Here is a 16657-nt window from a genome sequence, read left to right as displayed (position 1 = left end):
AGATGAATATAAAAAGTGACTGTAGGTGTTTAAAAACTTTTTAGCAATATGCTTTCATAGAGTATGATTTTTGTATTTTGCAAAAGTACTAGTTTCCCAGATTAGAAGTACACACATTGTCCTTTAGCATAAAATCTTTTGAGAAGTATCAATATAGACCAATACTATTAAAACTCTCTTTTTTTGACAGGCAGAGTTAGTGAGAGAGAGAGATTTTTTTTGAAAGACAAAGTTACAGAGGGAGGTAGAGAGAAAGGGTTCTTCCATCTGCTGGTTCACCCTCACATGGCCACAAGGGCCAGAGCTGAGCTGGTCTTTTTTTTATTTTTTATTTTATTTATTTGGTTTTTTTGACAGGCAGAGTGGACAGTGAGAGAGAGAGAGAGAGAGAGACAGACAGAGAGAAAGGTCTTCCTTTTGCCGTTGGTTCACCCTCCAATGGCCGCCGTGGCCGGCGCGCTGTGGCCAGCGCGTCGCGCTGATCCGAAGGCAGGAGCCAGGTGCTTCTCCTGGTCTCCCATGGGGTGCAGGGCCCAAGCACCTGGGCCATCCTCCACTGCACTCCCTGGCCACAGCAGAGAGCTGGCCTGGAAGAGGGGCAACCGGGACAGAATCCAGCGCCCCATTATGGACTAGAACCCGGTGTGCCGACGCCGCAGGCGGAGGATTAGCCGAGTGAACCGCACCAGGATTAAAGCATTTAAAGACTTTCTCCAGACTAAACCTGAGTTTATTAAATACATGAAAATGAGACTGTCTTCAGATTCTATCTGGGACTGAAGACCCCCAGAGTCCCTTAGGGTGGTCTTGGTGCCAGCATGACTGAGGATGTTTCTCACAGCGTGATTTCACACCCACTGACTTACAGGGGCCAGTGCATCCCTTTTTCTACTTATAATACTGAGCTTTAATGTATATACTGTAACAGACAAAGGATAACTTTTCCTAACTTAGTAGTCTATCTTAAAAATTATTATAATAGGCACAAAACCCCCAAATAGATCGACAATCAGCCTCTGGAATTTGGAGTGGCCACCCTTCTGACTTTGGTCGTTGGGATTGTTTTTCAAGTTTTTCTTTGCCTTCCTTGTCTGAGGTCCTAGTAACTGTGGGATGACTTTCTCCAGTGATGGCCACAGGCCGCTACCTCAGTTTTACTTTATCCCGTTAGCTTCTGGAGATGACTTTTAGGACCCTCAAAATGAATTTTGTTGATGACAAATTATCTGCATCTTTTTAAAAATATTTATGTATTTGTTTGAAAGAGTTGCAGAGAGGGAGAGGCAGAGAGAGAAAGAGGTGCTTCATCCACTGGTTCACTCCCCAGATGGCTGCAACTAGCTGGAGCTGCGCCGATCCGAAGCCAGGAGCCAGGAGCTTCTTCCGGGTCTCCCTTGTGGGTTCAGGGCCCCAAGGCCTTGGGCCATCTTCCACTGCTTTCCCAGGCCATGGCAGAGAGCTGGATTGGAAGTGGAGCAGCCGGTACACAAACCAGTGCCCATATGGGACGCTGGCACTGCAGACTGTGGCTTTACCTGCTATGCCACAGTGCTGGCCCCAAGTATCTATATTTTAGGTAAATGTGTTCTAAGTATATCCTTCATTTTGGTAAAAGTATTCATATTGCAGCTTACAGATAATATTTTTACTTGTATACTGTAGACTTATTTCACTCAGCTGCTGTAAATTCTCCAGCAGTTTCAAGTTGCTGTTACATAAATAACAATAACTGTTCTTAATCTTGATTCTGCAACCAGACTGCATTTTTCTCCTGGTTTCTTGCTCTTTCTAGCTTTCTGTTTTGTTTTGTTCATTTGTTAATACTTTGTAAGTTGCTAGTTTTTTTCCCATGTCAGTGTCCATGCACATATTCTTCTACTATTCCAATCCAGATTATTGGCTTCCTGTTTCTTCTTCAGGTTTTTAGCTTAAACATCCTAATGGAAAAACTTAATCTGATGCCTGCACTAGCTTAGTGTCTCTGTGATATGTTTCCATATTGTCCTGTATTTTTTATTCATTGTATCGTCACAATTGAAATAAAGTAGACTGTTACATCTGTTTGTATATGAACTGTCTGTCTTGTTCTTCACTACTTCCCCATTCTCTAGTAGAGTAACAAATACAATAGCAATTCAAAAAGTTTGAGAAAAATAGGACTAAAAGATGTTTATTTTAGTGCAAAAACTTTTTTAAAAAAGATTTATTTATTTATTGAAAGTGTAACAGAGAGAGAGGTTGCTGGTTCACTCCCAAGATGACCACAGCTGCCAGGGGTGAGCCAGGCAGGAGCCAGGAGTTTTCTTGAGGGGATGCAGGGGCTTATACATGTGGGCTGTCTTCCGATGCTTATCACAGGCTGTTAACAGGGAGCTGGATCGGAAGTGGAGCAGCAGGAATAGGAACTGGTGCTCAGGGGATGCCAGCAACACAGATGGCAGCTTTACCCACTACACCACAACACCAGCCCCCCAAAAAACTTTAGAAATTCATGCATAGTAGTTTCATAATTTGAGTTTTCAAAAACTTTTTCAAGACCCCTTATAGTAGGTACTCAATAAGTAATTGTAAGAATTATGGATGTCAGTGTAAAGTCTCTCTTGTTTTGTTTTGTTTCAGGTTAAAGAAAGACCTGATGTGGGAGTTTATATCAAAGATTTATCAGCTTATGTTGTAAACAATGCTGATGATATGGATAGGATTATGACTCTAGGCCACAAAAATCGTAAGTGTAGTGTGTGATTGTGATTCAATAAATGTGTGATGAGTAGGTGGTCTAGAAGCAATACTGGTGTGGCACTTTGCTTATGAAGAGTGCATTGTTAGGTTTCTTCAGAACATTCCTGCTTTGATTATTTGCTATGTAGAGAGTGTATATGAATGAAAGACATCACAGTTTGTTTTTCCTGCTGACCAAAATTTTTTTTAATAGTGTTCAACTTTAAAACTCCTATGTAGTTGGCTCTTATTAGCTATGAGAGGGCTTCAAAAAGTTCATGGAAAATGGAATTAAAAGATATGTTTATTGGCCGGCGCCGCGGCTCACTAGGCTAATCCTCCGCCTAGCGGCGCCGGCACACCAGGTTCTAGTCCCAGTTGGGGCGCTGGATTCTGTCCCGGTTGCCCCTCTTCCAGGCCAGCTCTCTGCTGTGGCCAGGGAGTGCAGTGGAGGATGGCCCAGGTCCTTGGGCCCTGCACCCCATGGGAGACCAGGAAAAGCACCTGGCTCCTGGCTCCTGGCTCCTGCCATTGGATCAGCGCGGTGCGCCGGCCACAGCGCGCCAGCCGCGGTGGCCATTGGAGGGTGAACCAACGGCAAAAGGAAGACCTTTCTCTCTGTCTCTCTCACTGTCCACTCTGCCTGTCAAAAAAAAAAAAAAAAAAAAAAGATATGTTTATTTTGGTGTATGCAAAACATCCACACTTTGTTTTTTCTTAATATGCATCTTCATTAACATTTAATGAACTCTAGGAATATTGGTAACATTGAGCACTTGGTAAGTGGGAAGTGCTTGCTTCTGTGGATGGTCTCTTCTGGCCCTCTCAGAAGACTAGGAAGCCCTCAGGCTTACTTGAGTGAGTGACCTGTTCAAAGCAGTGTACTCATTAAGTAGCAGAGGCATTTGAGTGTAGGCCATAAGTATGCATCTGACAGGGGTATACTATCTCCCTTTTGGTGACAAGTGAAGCAAAACAAAATTAAATTTAAAGTTTGCATTCTTTTTGGTAATAATTTCAAATTTTTATTCTCAAGAATAAGAAGCTTCAGTAATACGTTTTAACAGATGCTACAGGCCTCATACTAGGGATGCTGCCAATAGCAGTTAGAAATTGGAAGTAAAATATAAGAACAGAAAGTGAAAAAAAATTTAAGTTTTTATGACTTCACTATAGACCTAGCAAACCCAAAGAAATTACAGAAAAATTTTGAAGGGGCTGGTGCTGTGGTACAGTGGGTTAAACTCACAGCCTGTGGCACTAGCATCCTGTATAGCACTATATAGCTGCTGCATTTCCAATCCAGCTCTCTGCTAATATGCCTGAAAAAGCAGCAGGAGATGGCTCAGGTCCTTGGGCTCCTGCATCCACGTGAGAGACATGGAGGAAGCTCCTGGCTCCTGGCTTCAGCCTGGCCCACCCCTGTCATTGCTGCTATTAGGGGAGTGAACCAGTGGATAGAAGATCTCTCTCTCTTCTTTGTTTCTTCTCTTTCTCTGTATCTCTGCCTTTCAAAACAAATAAATAAATAAATATTTAAAGAAAATCATTTGTATTCTAATAAACAATAGGGAAGGACTAATAAAAGGGCCAAATCTTGGGAAAAAGTGACCAAAAGATATGTATAAGTGTGCTATTCACAGAACTCTACACAGCGATAAGCATATGAAAGGATGTTCAACCTCACAATTAATCAGAAAAATGCAAATTAGAACAACAATGAGAGTTATGTAATCCGTCAGAATGTGTGGAAGATGTCAGGTTGGTGAGACATTGAAGAATGTGAATAGGTACAAGTTTTTGTTTTGTTTTGTTTTGGTAAGATTTGTTTGTTTGAAAGGCAGAGTCACAGAGAGAAGGGGAAAGACACTGAGAGAGAAAGAGATCTTCCATTCTCTCTTCACTTCCCAACTAGCTGCAGGGTGGGGCCAGGTCAGGCTGACACCAGGAGCCTAGAACTTTGTCTGGCTCTCCCAAATGAATGACAGAGGCCCAAATACTTGGGCTATCTGCTTTTGCTTTCCCAGGCACTTTAGCTAGACACTGAATTGGAAGTAGACGGCTGGGGCGCAAACCAGCTTAACGCACTGCAGCACAACACTGTCCCTGTAGATAGAGCTTTTTAAAAAATTTTGTTTGTTTGAAAGGCACAGCATCAGAGAGAGGGAGAGAGAGAGAGAGACCTTCTATCCACTTGTTCACTTCCCAAATAACCAGAGCAGGCAGGACTGGGCTAGTTAAAGCCAAGAGTCAGGCACTCTATCTTGGTCTCTTCAGTAGGTGACCAGCAGCCAAGCACTTGGGCCATCTTCTGCTGCCTTCCCAGGTGCATTAGCAGGAATCTGGATTGGAAGCTGAGCAGCTAGAACTTGAACTGATACTCTGATATGGAATGCTGAAATTTTAACCCACTCTGCCACAATGCTGGTCCCTAGATACAGCAATTTTGAAACAGTATCTGTTATAATAGTAACCGTATCTATTGACATTTAAAGTTTTTAAGTTTTTATCTATTTGAGAAGCAGAAAGAGAGCACCAATGCAAGTAAGCATTCCTATCCACTGGTTCATGCCCCAAATGACTGCAGAGCTGGTACTGGGCCTGGCCAAAGACGGGAGCTGGGAATTCATTCGAAGTCTCCCATGTAGGTGGCAGGAACTGAATTACTTGAGCCATTACCTACTGCCTACCAGGGTCTGCATTAGCAGGAAGTAGGAGTAGGGATCTAGAGCTTGGTGTTGAACCTAGCTAGCTTCTTCAATAGGGCATGTAGATGTCTTAACTGCTAGGCAAAACAACCACTTGTTTGCTGATTTTTTTTTTTTTTTTTTGAAAGGTAGAGTTATAGAGAGGGAAAGAGAAAGAGAGAGATTGATCTTCCATCCACTGATTCATTCCCCAAATGGCCGTAATGGCCAGAGCCGGGCCAGACCACAGCCAGCAGCCAGGAGTTTCTTAAGGGGCTCCCACGTGGGTGCAGGGGCCCAGGTACTTGGACCATTTCTCACTGCCTTCCTAGGTGCATTAGCAGGGAGCTGGTTCATTAGTAGAGCAGCCAGAACTGGAACTGGCGCCCGTATGGGACGCTGACATTGCAGGCGGCAGCTTTACCTCGTATGCCACAACACCCGCCTACAAAGTCTTTTGTTATCATCATAAATTATATGAGAAATTTCATATAATGGCTAAATACACATCTGTGCTTCTATGGTTTAGCTATGCTCTCTTGTTTTTACAGTGATAAATTAAGTCTTTACCTTGTTCTGGATACTTATTTTTTAAAGACACTTTCTGCTACACTTTTTAAGAGTTTCCTTTCTTTATTAAAGGTTCTGTTGGTGCAACTAATATGAATGAACATAGTTCCCGTTCCCATGCCATCTTTACAATTACTATAGAATGCAGTGAAAAAGGCATCGATGGTAACATGCATGTCAGGATGGGGAAGCTCCACCTTGTAGATCTTGCTGTAAGTTTAAGGATACTGTACCCTTTCATGTGAACCATTTACATTATACATGAATACAAATTAAAGTAGAAAGGTGTGCGTGCTTATATATGATTTTCAAGTTGTTACTCTTGTGTATGTTTAACTTACTATTTACTATGATATACTTAAATGTATATGAGAGTGTGTGGATGTATATAGAATGTAGTGATCCTCTCTATATGTATGACTCAACTACAACAATCTTGTTTCGTCTACTCATCTCCTTCCTTTTTTTTATTATTTAGAAATGAATTCCAGATAGCATATCAGATTTATTTACTGTTAAATTATAAAAACTTTGGGAAGAATATTTTTTAATTTTATCTTGATTTTTATCTCTGTTTATGCTAGGGTTCAGAAAGACAAGCAAAAACTGGAGCTACTGGACAGCGCTTAAAGGAAGCTACAAAAATTAATCTTTCTCTTTCTACGCTTGGCAATGTAATTTCTGCTTTGGTTGATGGGAAAAGTACACATGTGCCTTACCGTAACTCTAAATTGACTCGACTTCTTCAGGATTCCTTAGGAGGAAATTCAAAAACCATGATGGTAAGGCTTAACTACTGGTACAGTTAACCTCAGGCAAACTAAAGATTCAATTTTATGCCAATAACTGATATGTATAAAATAATTTTTTAAAATTTGTAGTTATCCTTTGTAGAGTTTACCTTGTGTTTTAGGCTATAGTGTTATTGGGAAACATGTGATTGATGCTCTTTTTTCAAAATTGGAGTGCATTTGTGCCTTAAAATTTTTGTTTTTATTTATTTGTAATGGTTATATTAATTTACTGTTATGTATAAAATGACTTATGTCTAATTTCAACAGTGTGCAAATATTGGGCCAGCAGATTATAATTATGATGAAACTATTAGTACATTACGGTATGCCAACCGTGCTAAGAATATTAAAAATAAAGCTAGAATTAATGAAGATCCAAAGGATGCTTTGCTCCGTCAGTTTCAGAAAGAAATAGAAGAATTGAAGAAAAAGCTTGAAGAAGGTAACTTTTTCTCAAAATATAATTAATATTGGCTACAATGTGTTGTTAACCACTAAGTTTTTTTTTTTAAGATTTGTTTATTTATTTGAAAGGCAGAGTTAGAGGCAGAGAGAGAAAGAGAGAGAGAAAGAGAGAGGTCTTCCATCTGCTGGTTCGCTCCCTAGATGGCCACAGTGGCTAGAGCTGCACTGATCTGAAGTCAGGAGCCAGGAGCTTCCTCCTCTTGAAAGTCACAGTTACACAGAGAGAGGAGAGGCAGAGAGAAAAGAGAAGTCTTTCATCCACTGGTTTACTCCCCAGATGGCGGCAATAGCCAGAGCTGCACCGTTCCAAAGCCAGGAGCCAGGAGCTTCCTCCAGATCTCCCATGTGAGTGCAGGGGCCGAAGCACTTGGGCCATCTTCCGCTGCTTTCCCAGGCCATAGCAGAGAGCTGGATCAGAAGTGGAGTAGCTGAGACTTGAACTGGCACCTATATGGGATGCAGGCACTGCAGGCAGCGGCCTTACCCACTATGCCACAGCACTGGCCCCAACCACTAAGTTTTTTTTTTTTTAAGATTTATTTACTTATTTGAAAGTCTGAGTTACACAGAGAGGAGAGGCAGAGAGACAGAGAGAGAGAGAGAGATATCTTCCATCCGCTGGTTCATTCCCCAATTGGCTGATCTGAAGCCAGGAGCCAAGAGCTTCTTCCGGGTCTCCCACGTGGGTGCAGGGGCACAAGAACTTGGGCCATCCTCTGCTTTCCCAGATCATAGCAGAGAGCCGGATTGGAAGCGGAGCAGCCGGGTCTCGAACCAGTGTCCACATGGGATGCCGGAACTGCAGGCCAGGGCATTACCCCACTGCGCCACAGTGCCGGCCCTCAACCACTAAGTGTTTTAACAAAAATCACCTATGAAATGTTTTTTGCATCTCTAACACTGATATTTAGAAGAGTTTCTGGGAAGTAATTTGGTATATACTTTTTATATTAAACTTAAGTAAAAATTATATGATAATTATGTGTATGGTTTTTTGAAAAATAGCTTACCTTTAAACTTCCATCTTTTATCCCCATGACATTTATAGATTTTGTATAATTACTTGTTAAATAATGAATTTTTATTTATCTCTGTATGAGAGTAAATTCTACCATGAGAATTATTTTTAAATGATACATGTTTGTGAGCAGACATTAAGCTCATTACTTAAGTAAAGAAAGATATCTGACAGTCATGGGTAAACTAAGTTTGCTATGAGAAAATTGTATTGCATGGTCTTGGAAATAAGCTTTCATACATAAATTTGAGCTTGAGATTTTATTTTGGAAATTTTTTTTTACTTTAATTATTTTTGAGATAACATTTTTAATTTATCTTGTAGTCAAAGGCTTAATGTTCTACCAGATAAAGAATTCAGGAGCTGACGCTGTCACGCAGCGGGTTAAAGCACTGGCCTGAAGTGCCGGCATCCCATATAGGAACTGGTTCTAATCCCGGCTGCTCCTCTTCTGATCTGGCTCTCTGCTATGGCCTGGGATAGCCGTGAAAGATAGCCCAAGTCCTTGGGCCTCTGCACCCATGTGGGAGGCCCAGAAGAAGCTCCTGGCTCCTGGCCTTGGATCGGCACAGCTCCAGCCATTGCAGCTACTTGGGGAGTGAACCAGTGGATGGAAGACCTCTCTTTCTGTCTATAACTCTTTCTGTTACTCTTTCAAATAAATAAAATAAATCTTTAAAAAAAAAAGTTCAACAAATAAAAGGCAAAAAGACCATAGTTCAGCAGCAAGGGCTTCAAACAATAATCAAATGAAAAGATGTTCAACTTCACTCACATTGAAGTAAATTTTAAAATGATCAAAAAATCATTAAAACTATAGTAGTATATAGTTCTTTTTTTTTTTTAAGATTTTATTTTATTTATTTGAAAGACAGAGTTACGGTGAGAGGTAGAGACAGAGAGAGAGGTCTTCCATCCTCTTGTTTACTCCCCAGCTGGCTGCAACGGCTGGAGCTGTGCCGATCCAAAGCCAGGTGCCAGGAGCTTCCTCCAGGTCTCCCACATGGGTGCAGGGGTCTAAGAACTTGGCCCATCTTCTACTGCTATCCCAGGCCATAGCAGAGCTGGATCGGAAGAGGAGCAGCCAGGACTAGAAGTGGCGCCCATATGGGATGCTGTCGCTTCAGGACAGGGCTTTAACTCGCTGCGCCACAGCACCAGCCTCGTAGTATATAGTTCTTAACAGATATGCTAGGTTAGAAAATTTGAAGCTCTTGGGCTGGTGTTGTGATGCAGCTGGTTAAGCCGCTGCTTATGGGTGCTGGTTCAACTCCTGGCTGCTGTACTTCCCTTCCAGCTCCAATGCACCTAGGAAAGCAGCAAAAGGTGGATCAACTCTTTGGACCCCTGCACCCAGTGAGAGACCCAGATGGGGCTCCTGGCTTGAGCCTCGCACAGTCTTGGCCGTTGTGCCCATTTGGGGAGTGAATCTGTGAATGGAAGACCTCGCTGTTTCTTTCTTGCTCTCTCACACCCTTTCCTGGTAACTCTGCCTTTAAAAAATAAATATATATATATATATTCTTTTTTTTTAAAGATTTTTTTTATTTATTTGAAAGAGTACATAGAGAGAAGGAGAGTCATAGAAAGAGGTCTTCTGTCTTCTGGATCGCTCCCCAATTGGCTGCAATGGATGGAGCTGCACCGATTCGAAGCCAGGAGCCAGGAGCTTCCTCCGGGTCTTCCCACGTGGGTGCAGGGGCCTGATGACTTGGGCCATCCTCCACTGCTTTCCCAGGCTATAGCAGAGAAGTGGAGCAGCTGGGACTTGAACCGGTGCCCATATGGGATGCTGGCACTACAGGCAGTGGCTTCACCTGCTACGCCACAGCGCTGCCCCCTAAATAAATTTTGAGAAATAAAATTTGAAGATCTTATTAATGAGGGTAAGATATTTCCCAGTCATTAAGTGCTCAGTGACTCTGTGAGATCTCTGGCACAAAGCTTCTTTGCATACCTGGTAAACAGAGGGTTTTGAAACTGTACCTTTGCAGTCCATGGGAACCTGGTTAGATTACAGGTGAAATCCAGAGATGGCAGTATCACAAATATTTGGAGAAACTGATGATTAAAAAAACTTGAGTAAGATTATTGAAGAAAAGCATTAAGTGATAGTATTTTTACTCTTAGATAGCAAAAATTGTTGTTTCAAATCTGACCACTAGGTGGTATTTATAGCCAGTATGTTTTAAAGATTTTTTTTTATTTCTTATCTTTGTCAATATTGAGTACATACCTTTTTTTGGTTGACTTTATTTTTTACATTTTTATGTGGTAAAATATACATTCTATAATTTACCACTTTAAACACTGTAAGTGTACAGTTCAGTGGCATTATGTACATTCACATTGCTGTGCAGCTCTCACCACCATCCAGCTGCAGAGCCTTGTCAGCATCCCAAACAGAAGCTACTTGAAATACTCTTTTCCCATTCTTTCCTTCCCCCAATCCCTGGTAACCACTCTTCCACTTTGTCTCTGTTAATTTGAGTATTTTAGGTACCTCATATATGTAAAATAATATAGTATATGTCTTTTTTGTGACTTGCCTGTGTCACTTGGCATAGTGCTTTCTAGGTTCACCAATGTTGCGGTATTAAAATTTCTTTTCCTTTAATATTCCACTGTGTGTCTGAGTATATACTAAATTGGGTTTATCCTTTCATCCAGTGACGAATCCCTGGGTTGCTTCCACCTCTTGTCTGTTGTGAATATTGCTGCCATGAAAATAGATGTGCTAACATGTTTTTGAGTACTTGCTTTTAGTTGTTTTGTGTATATGTCCAGATGTGAAATCACTGGATCCTATGGTAATACTGACCTTTTTTTTAAGATTTATTTATTTGAGAGGCCAAGTTACAGACAGAGAGGGGGAGAGAGAGCGCTTCCATCTGCTGGATCACTCTCAGATGGCTACCGTGACCAGAGCTGGACTCATCCAAAGCCAGGAGCTTCATCTGGGTTTTCCATGTGGTTGTAGGGGCCTAAACACTTAGGCCATTTGGAAAATGAACCAGTGGATGGAAGACTTCTCTCTATCTCTCTGCCTCTGCCTCTGTGTAACTCTGATTTTCAAGTAAAATAAATAAAGCTTTTTTAAAAAAAAAGGGGGGGGAGCAGCCGGGACGCTAACCATCACCCATATGGGATGTCAGTGCCACAAGTAGAGTTACTATGCCATAGCACCGGCCCTGATACTGACCCTGTTTAACATTTTGTTTTATTTGTGCTCTTTGGACATTTGTTTTTATATTCTAATAGAGTTGGTCATATAAAGAAACAAAAAAACCTAGGCAAAAATATTAAAAGAATATTTAAACTTATTATAAAATGCTTTTAGACTTATACACAACTTGCGCATATACCCTTCATCCAAGTTTTCCTAACATTATCATATGTAATCTTAGTACAGTTATTGAAACCAGGAAATTTGCATTGACACAGTGTTATTAATAGATCTACAGAGCTTCAAATCTTGGGGCTGTTGCAGTGGTGTAGCAGGTAAAGCCACTGCCTGCAATGCTGGTGTCCCATATGGGTGCTGGTTTGTGTCCCAGCTGCTTCACTTCTTATCATGATCTAGCTCCCTGCCAATGGCCTGGGAAGGCAGATGATGGTCCTAGTGTTTGGGCCTCTGCCACCCCTGTGGGAGACCTGAATGAAGCTCCTCGCTTCAGCCTGGCCCAGTGCTGGCTGTTGCAGCCATCTGGGGGAGTGAACCAGCAGATAGAACATCTCTTTCTCAGTCTCTACCTCTCCTTCTGTAACTCTGTCTTTCAAATAAATAAAATAAATCTTTAAAAAAATTATTTATTTTGAAAGTCAGAGTTACAGAGAGAGGTAGAGTCAGAGAGAGAGGTCTTCCATCCGCTGGTTTACTCTCCAGATGGCTGCAACGGCCGGAGCTTCACCAATCTGAAGCCAGGAGCCAGGAGCTTCCTCTGGGTCTCCCACATGGGTGCAGGGGCCGAAGCACTTGGGCCATCTTTTACTGCTTTCCCAGGCCATGGCAGAGAGTTGGATCTGAAGAGGAGCAGTTGGGATTAGAACTGGTGCACATATGGGATGTTGGCGTTTCAGACTAGGGCTTTAACCCGCTGTGCCACAGTGCTGGCCCCATAAATAAATTTTAAAAAAAACCCAGAATTTCAGATCTTGTCAGTTATCTTTCCAGTGCCTTTATTTCTGGTACAGGATACAGTCCAGGGTCATATATTGAATTGAATTTATTTTTCATGTCTTCTTATTCTTTTCCAGTTCATCAGTCTTATTTGTCTTTCATGAGCCTGATAATTCTGAAGAGTACTGGTTTTCTATAGTTGTACTGGTTTTATATATTTATATATATACATAAATTATATCTTTTTTAAGATTTATATAAAAGTTTATTTGAGAGGTAGTATTACAGTGAGAAGGAGAGACAGAGAGAAAGGTTTTTCATCCCCTGTTTCATTCTCCAGATGGCCACAGTGGCCAGAGCTGGGCTGGTCCAAAACCAGGAGCTTCCTCCAGGTCCCCCATGTGGTGCAGGGGCCCAAGGACTTGAATCATCTTGCACTGATTGCCCAGGCCGTAGCAAGGAGGTGGATCAGAAGAATAGCCAAGACACGAACTGATGCCTATATGGGATGCTGGCATGATAGACAGAGGCTTAACCTACTGCACCACAGTGCCGGCCCCTGGTCATACATTTTTTAGAATGTTCTTTAATTTGAATTTTTTTTTAATTTATTGAAAGGCAGAGTTACAGAGAGGAAGAGAAAGAGAGAGGGATCTTCCATCTGCTGGTACACTCCCCAGATGGCCACAATGGCTGAAGCTGTGCTGATCTGAAGCAAGGAGCCAGGAGCTTCTTCTGAGTCTCCCATGTGGGTACAGGGGCCCAGGGAATTGGGCCACCTTATACTGCTGTCCCAGGCTAAAGCAGAGAGCTGGATCAGAAGTGGAGCAGCTGGGACTTGAACCAGTGCCCATATGGGATGCCAGCATTGCAGGCATGGCTTGACCCACTACAGCACAGCACTGGCCCCTCTTAATTTGAATTTGTCTACAGTTTTTTTTTTTTTTTTTTTTTTTTTTTTTGTAATTGCTCTGCAAGGTTTCTTTAGTGTAGATCTATTATTTTTCCATTATATATATATATATATACATATATATATCTTGTGAGGTGATACTTTCAGACACTGCAGAGATCTCGTTTCTCACTATACTTTCTACTACTTTTATTTTTTTAAAGATTTATTTATTTGAAAGGCAGAGTTACAGAGAGGGAGGGAGGGAGGGAGAGAGAGAGAGAGAGAGAGAGAGATCAGTCTTCCATCCACTAGTCCACTGCCAGATGGCCACAACAGCCAGAGCTGGGCCAATCTGAAGCCAGGAGCAGGAGCTTCCTCTGGGTCTCCCACATGGGTGCAGGGGCCCGAGGAATTGGGCCATTTTCTACTGCTTTCCCAGGCCACAGCAGAGAGCTGAATTGAAAGAGGAGCAACTGGAACTTGAGCTGGTGCCCATATGGTATGCCAGCAACTGCAGGTGGCAGTTTTACCCACTACCATGCACAGTGCTGGTCCCTCTACTATGAGTTTTAACACTCATCAGTGGTTCCTGCCTGCAGCAGTAGTTTTGTGGCATTTGCTTAGTGGTAAATTTCTATTTTAATCATTCCTTTTATGCTTAATGTTTGAAATTGTGTTGAAGAAAGACCAGTTCGGGGCTGGCTCCATGGCGCAATAGTTAATCCTCCACCTGCGGTGGTGCCGGTTCTAGTCCTGGCTGCCCCTCTTCCAATCCAGCTCTCTGCTATGGCCTGGGAAGGCAGTAGAAGATGGCCCAGTGCTTGGGCCCTGGCACCGGTATGGGAGACCCGGAAGAAGCTCCAGGCTCCTGGCTTTGGATCTGCGCCGCTGTGGCCGTTTCAGCCATCTGGGGAGTGAACCAACAGAAGGAACACCTTTCTCTCTGTTTCTCCCTCTCACTGTCTGTAATTCTACCTCTCAAATAAAGAAATAAAATCTTTAAAAAAAAAAAAAAAAAGAAAAAGACCAGTTCTTCTCCCCGACTCTGTACTGTGGGTTATAATCCTGCACTGTAATTATGTGTTTTGTTTAAATTGTCCCAACTTTGGCTATTAAGAACTCCTTAGGAGTTTTTGTAACTTTTTTTTTTTGTATCCTTTCAGCACCTTCCCATCAAGTTTTTTAGTGCTAAAAAACATCTGATGCTACACAGTGCTTTAGCTTCGTCTTATATCTTCCCTCCCCAATCTTAGGATCATCCATTTTTCCTCATTCCCTTTATTGGAGAATGCTATTTAGAAATCTAGTTTTGGGCAGTCGATGTACTCACTTCTACCAAGATGTCAGTGTTTCTAGGCTTTAAGAATAAAATGTTTTGAGGCCTGCGCTGCGGCTCACTAGGCTAATCCTCCGCCTGTGGCACCGGTACCCCGGTTCTAGTCCTGGTTGAGGCACTGGATTCTGTCCCCGTTGCTCCTCTTCCAGTCCAGCTCTCTGCTGTGCCCGGGAAGGCAGTGGAGGATGGCCCAAGTCCTTGGGCCCTGCACCCGCATGGGAGACCAGAAGGAAGCACCTGGCTCCTGGCTTTGGATTGGCGCAGTGTGCTGGCTATAGTGGCCATTTAGGGGGTGAACCAACGGAAGGAAGACCTTTGTCTTTGTCTCTCTCTCTCACTAAGTCTGCCTGTCCAAAAAAAAAAAAAAAAAAAAAAAAAGAATAAAATGTTTTTAATGACTTCCTTCTCTAAAGATTCTGTTCTCTTTCCATCCTTTATTTATAATATAGTTATCTGGTTGTGATTAATATGTGTTTTGCTTTTTTACTCCTCAGTTACTTTACTAAAAATTATTTAATTGAAAGGTAAAAAGACAAAGAGGGAGTTAGAGACAGACAAGGATTTCCCATCTGCTGGTTCACTACTCCCCCAAATGCCTACAACAGCCAGGACTGGCCAGGGTGAAACTGGGAGCCAGGAACTCAGTCCAGGTGTTCTCCATGAGTGGCAGTGACCCAACTACGTGAGCCGCCACTGCTGCATCTCAGGGTGTGCGTTAGCAGGACACTGGCATTGGAATTGGAACTGCGACTTGAAGCCAGGCACTCTTGATACTGGATGCTGGTTTCACAAGTAATCTCTTAAATTCTATGCCCAGTGCCCACCCCAGCTTGGCAATTTCTTGGTTGGGTGCCAGACATTGTGAATTTTACCCTGAATCTTGAATATTTTTCTCTTCTTATAAATATTTGTGAGCTTTGTTCTGAGGATGCAGTTACTTGCCTTGCCCCCAATTGCTTTTTTTTTTTTATCATTAGACATTTTATGAGTGGATAGTGGTATTTTTCAGTAGCTAAAATGAAGGTGCTTTTCAATGTTAGTTTAATAATTTTTATTAATTTCTTGATCTTTAAGTTAATATGTAGTTTCTACAAATAAGCCCTTCTTCTTTTGAGATGTTTCTTGTGATAGAGTCCTAAAAGACTCTATCTTTAAAAAAATGCAGAGCAAGGGGCCAGTGCTGTGGTGTAAAGCCACCACCTACAATCCCGGCATCCCATATGGGCACTGGTTCGAGTCCTGGCTGCTCCACTTCCGGTTCAACTCTACTTTGGCTTGGGAAAGCAGTAGAAGATGGCCCAAGACCTTGGGTCCCTGCACCCACGTGGGAGACCCAGAAGAAGCTCTTGGCTCTTGGCTTCAGATTGGCACAGCTCCAGCTGTTGCAGCCAATTGGGGAGTGAACCAGCGAATGAAGACCTCTCTCTCTGCCTGTCCTTCTCTATCTAACTCTGACTTTCAAATAAGTAAATATTTTTGAAAAAATACAGAGCAAATTAATGATTTAAAATCTTAAACAGGAAACTGAGAAGAAAATAATTCCCTAAGAGGTAATATTTTATAAAGACCGTACTATTAACTATAGTGTATAATTTTTACATATATTTAGAAATGTCTTAAACTAATTTGTTTCTGTTGTTAGTATATCTGATGCATGTGTTGGAGCATTTAAATATGTTGTTTGAGGCAACAAAACTTAGTGAAGAAAGTTGATACAGGCATTTCCTAGATAGCCCATGACGTGGAACAGAATAAAAATCATTGTATTACATCTCTATCTCAGGGGAAGAAATATCGGGCTCTGATATCAGTGGTTCAGGGGAGGAGGATGATGAAGAGGGTGAGGTTGGAGAAGATGGAGAGAAAAGGAAAAAAAGAAGGGGTAAGTCTTCCTTATATCTGTTCCTAGAGCAGTGGAGTGCATGCCATTTATTTTGCCATTTTTGTTATGTTAGCATTTAGAATGGAAGATGTTTCCATAACTTTGCATTTGTTTTTTCCTATACCAATCTTCTGTTTATAACTGACTCAAATATCATTTGTTCTGGTTTTTT

General features: G+C 42.0%; 1 protein-coding gene across 6 annotated transcripts in view; it reads left to right on the top strand.

The window, feature by feature from the left end:
* KIF3A (kinesin family member 3A) overlaps positions 1–16657 on the top strand; it is a 62068-nt gene that overhangs the window by 25632 nt on the left and 19779 nt on the right. For all 6 annotated transcript variants that reach the window (XR_016236089.1, XR_016236088.1, XM_070076093.2 and 3 more), the window contains exons 5-9: positions 2620–2725; positions 6048–6187; positions 6560–6757; positions 7037–7211; positions 16387–16485. Coding sequence is in view for 4 of the 6 variants with exons in the window: in XM_070076093.2 (XP_069932194.2) it covers positions 2620–2725; positions 6048–6187; positions 6560–6757; positions 7037–7211; positions 16387–16485 (718 nt within the window). In the remaining 2 variants the exon portion in view is untranslated. The remainder of the gene's footprint in view (positions 1–2619; positions 2726–6047; positions 6188–6559; positions 6758–7036; positions 7212–16386; positions 16486–16657) is intronic.

The sequence above is a fragment of the Oryctolagus cuniculus genome, chromosome 6 (genome assembly GCF_051225735.1).
Source record: "Oryctolagus cuniculus isolate XC-2025 breed Fujian yellow rabbit chromosome 6, ASM5122573v1, whole genome shotgun sequence".
NCBI classification, from domain to species: Eukaryota; Metazoa; Chordata; class Mammalia; order Lagomorpha; family Leporidae; genus Oryctolagus; species Oryctolagus cuniculus.
This window is presented reverse-complemented; position numbering and strand designations above follow the sequence as displayed.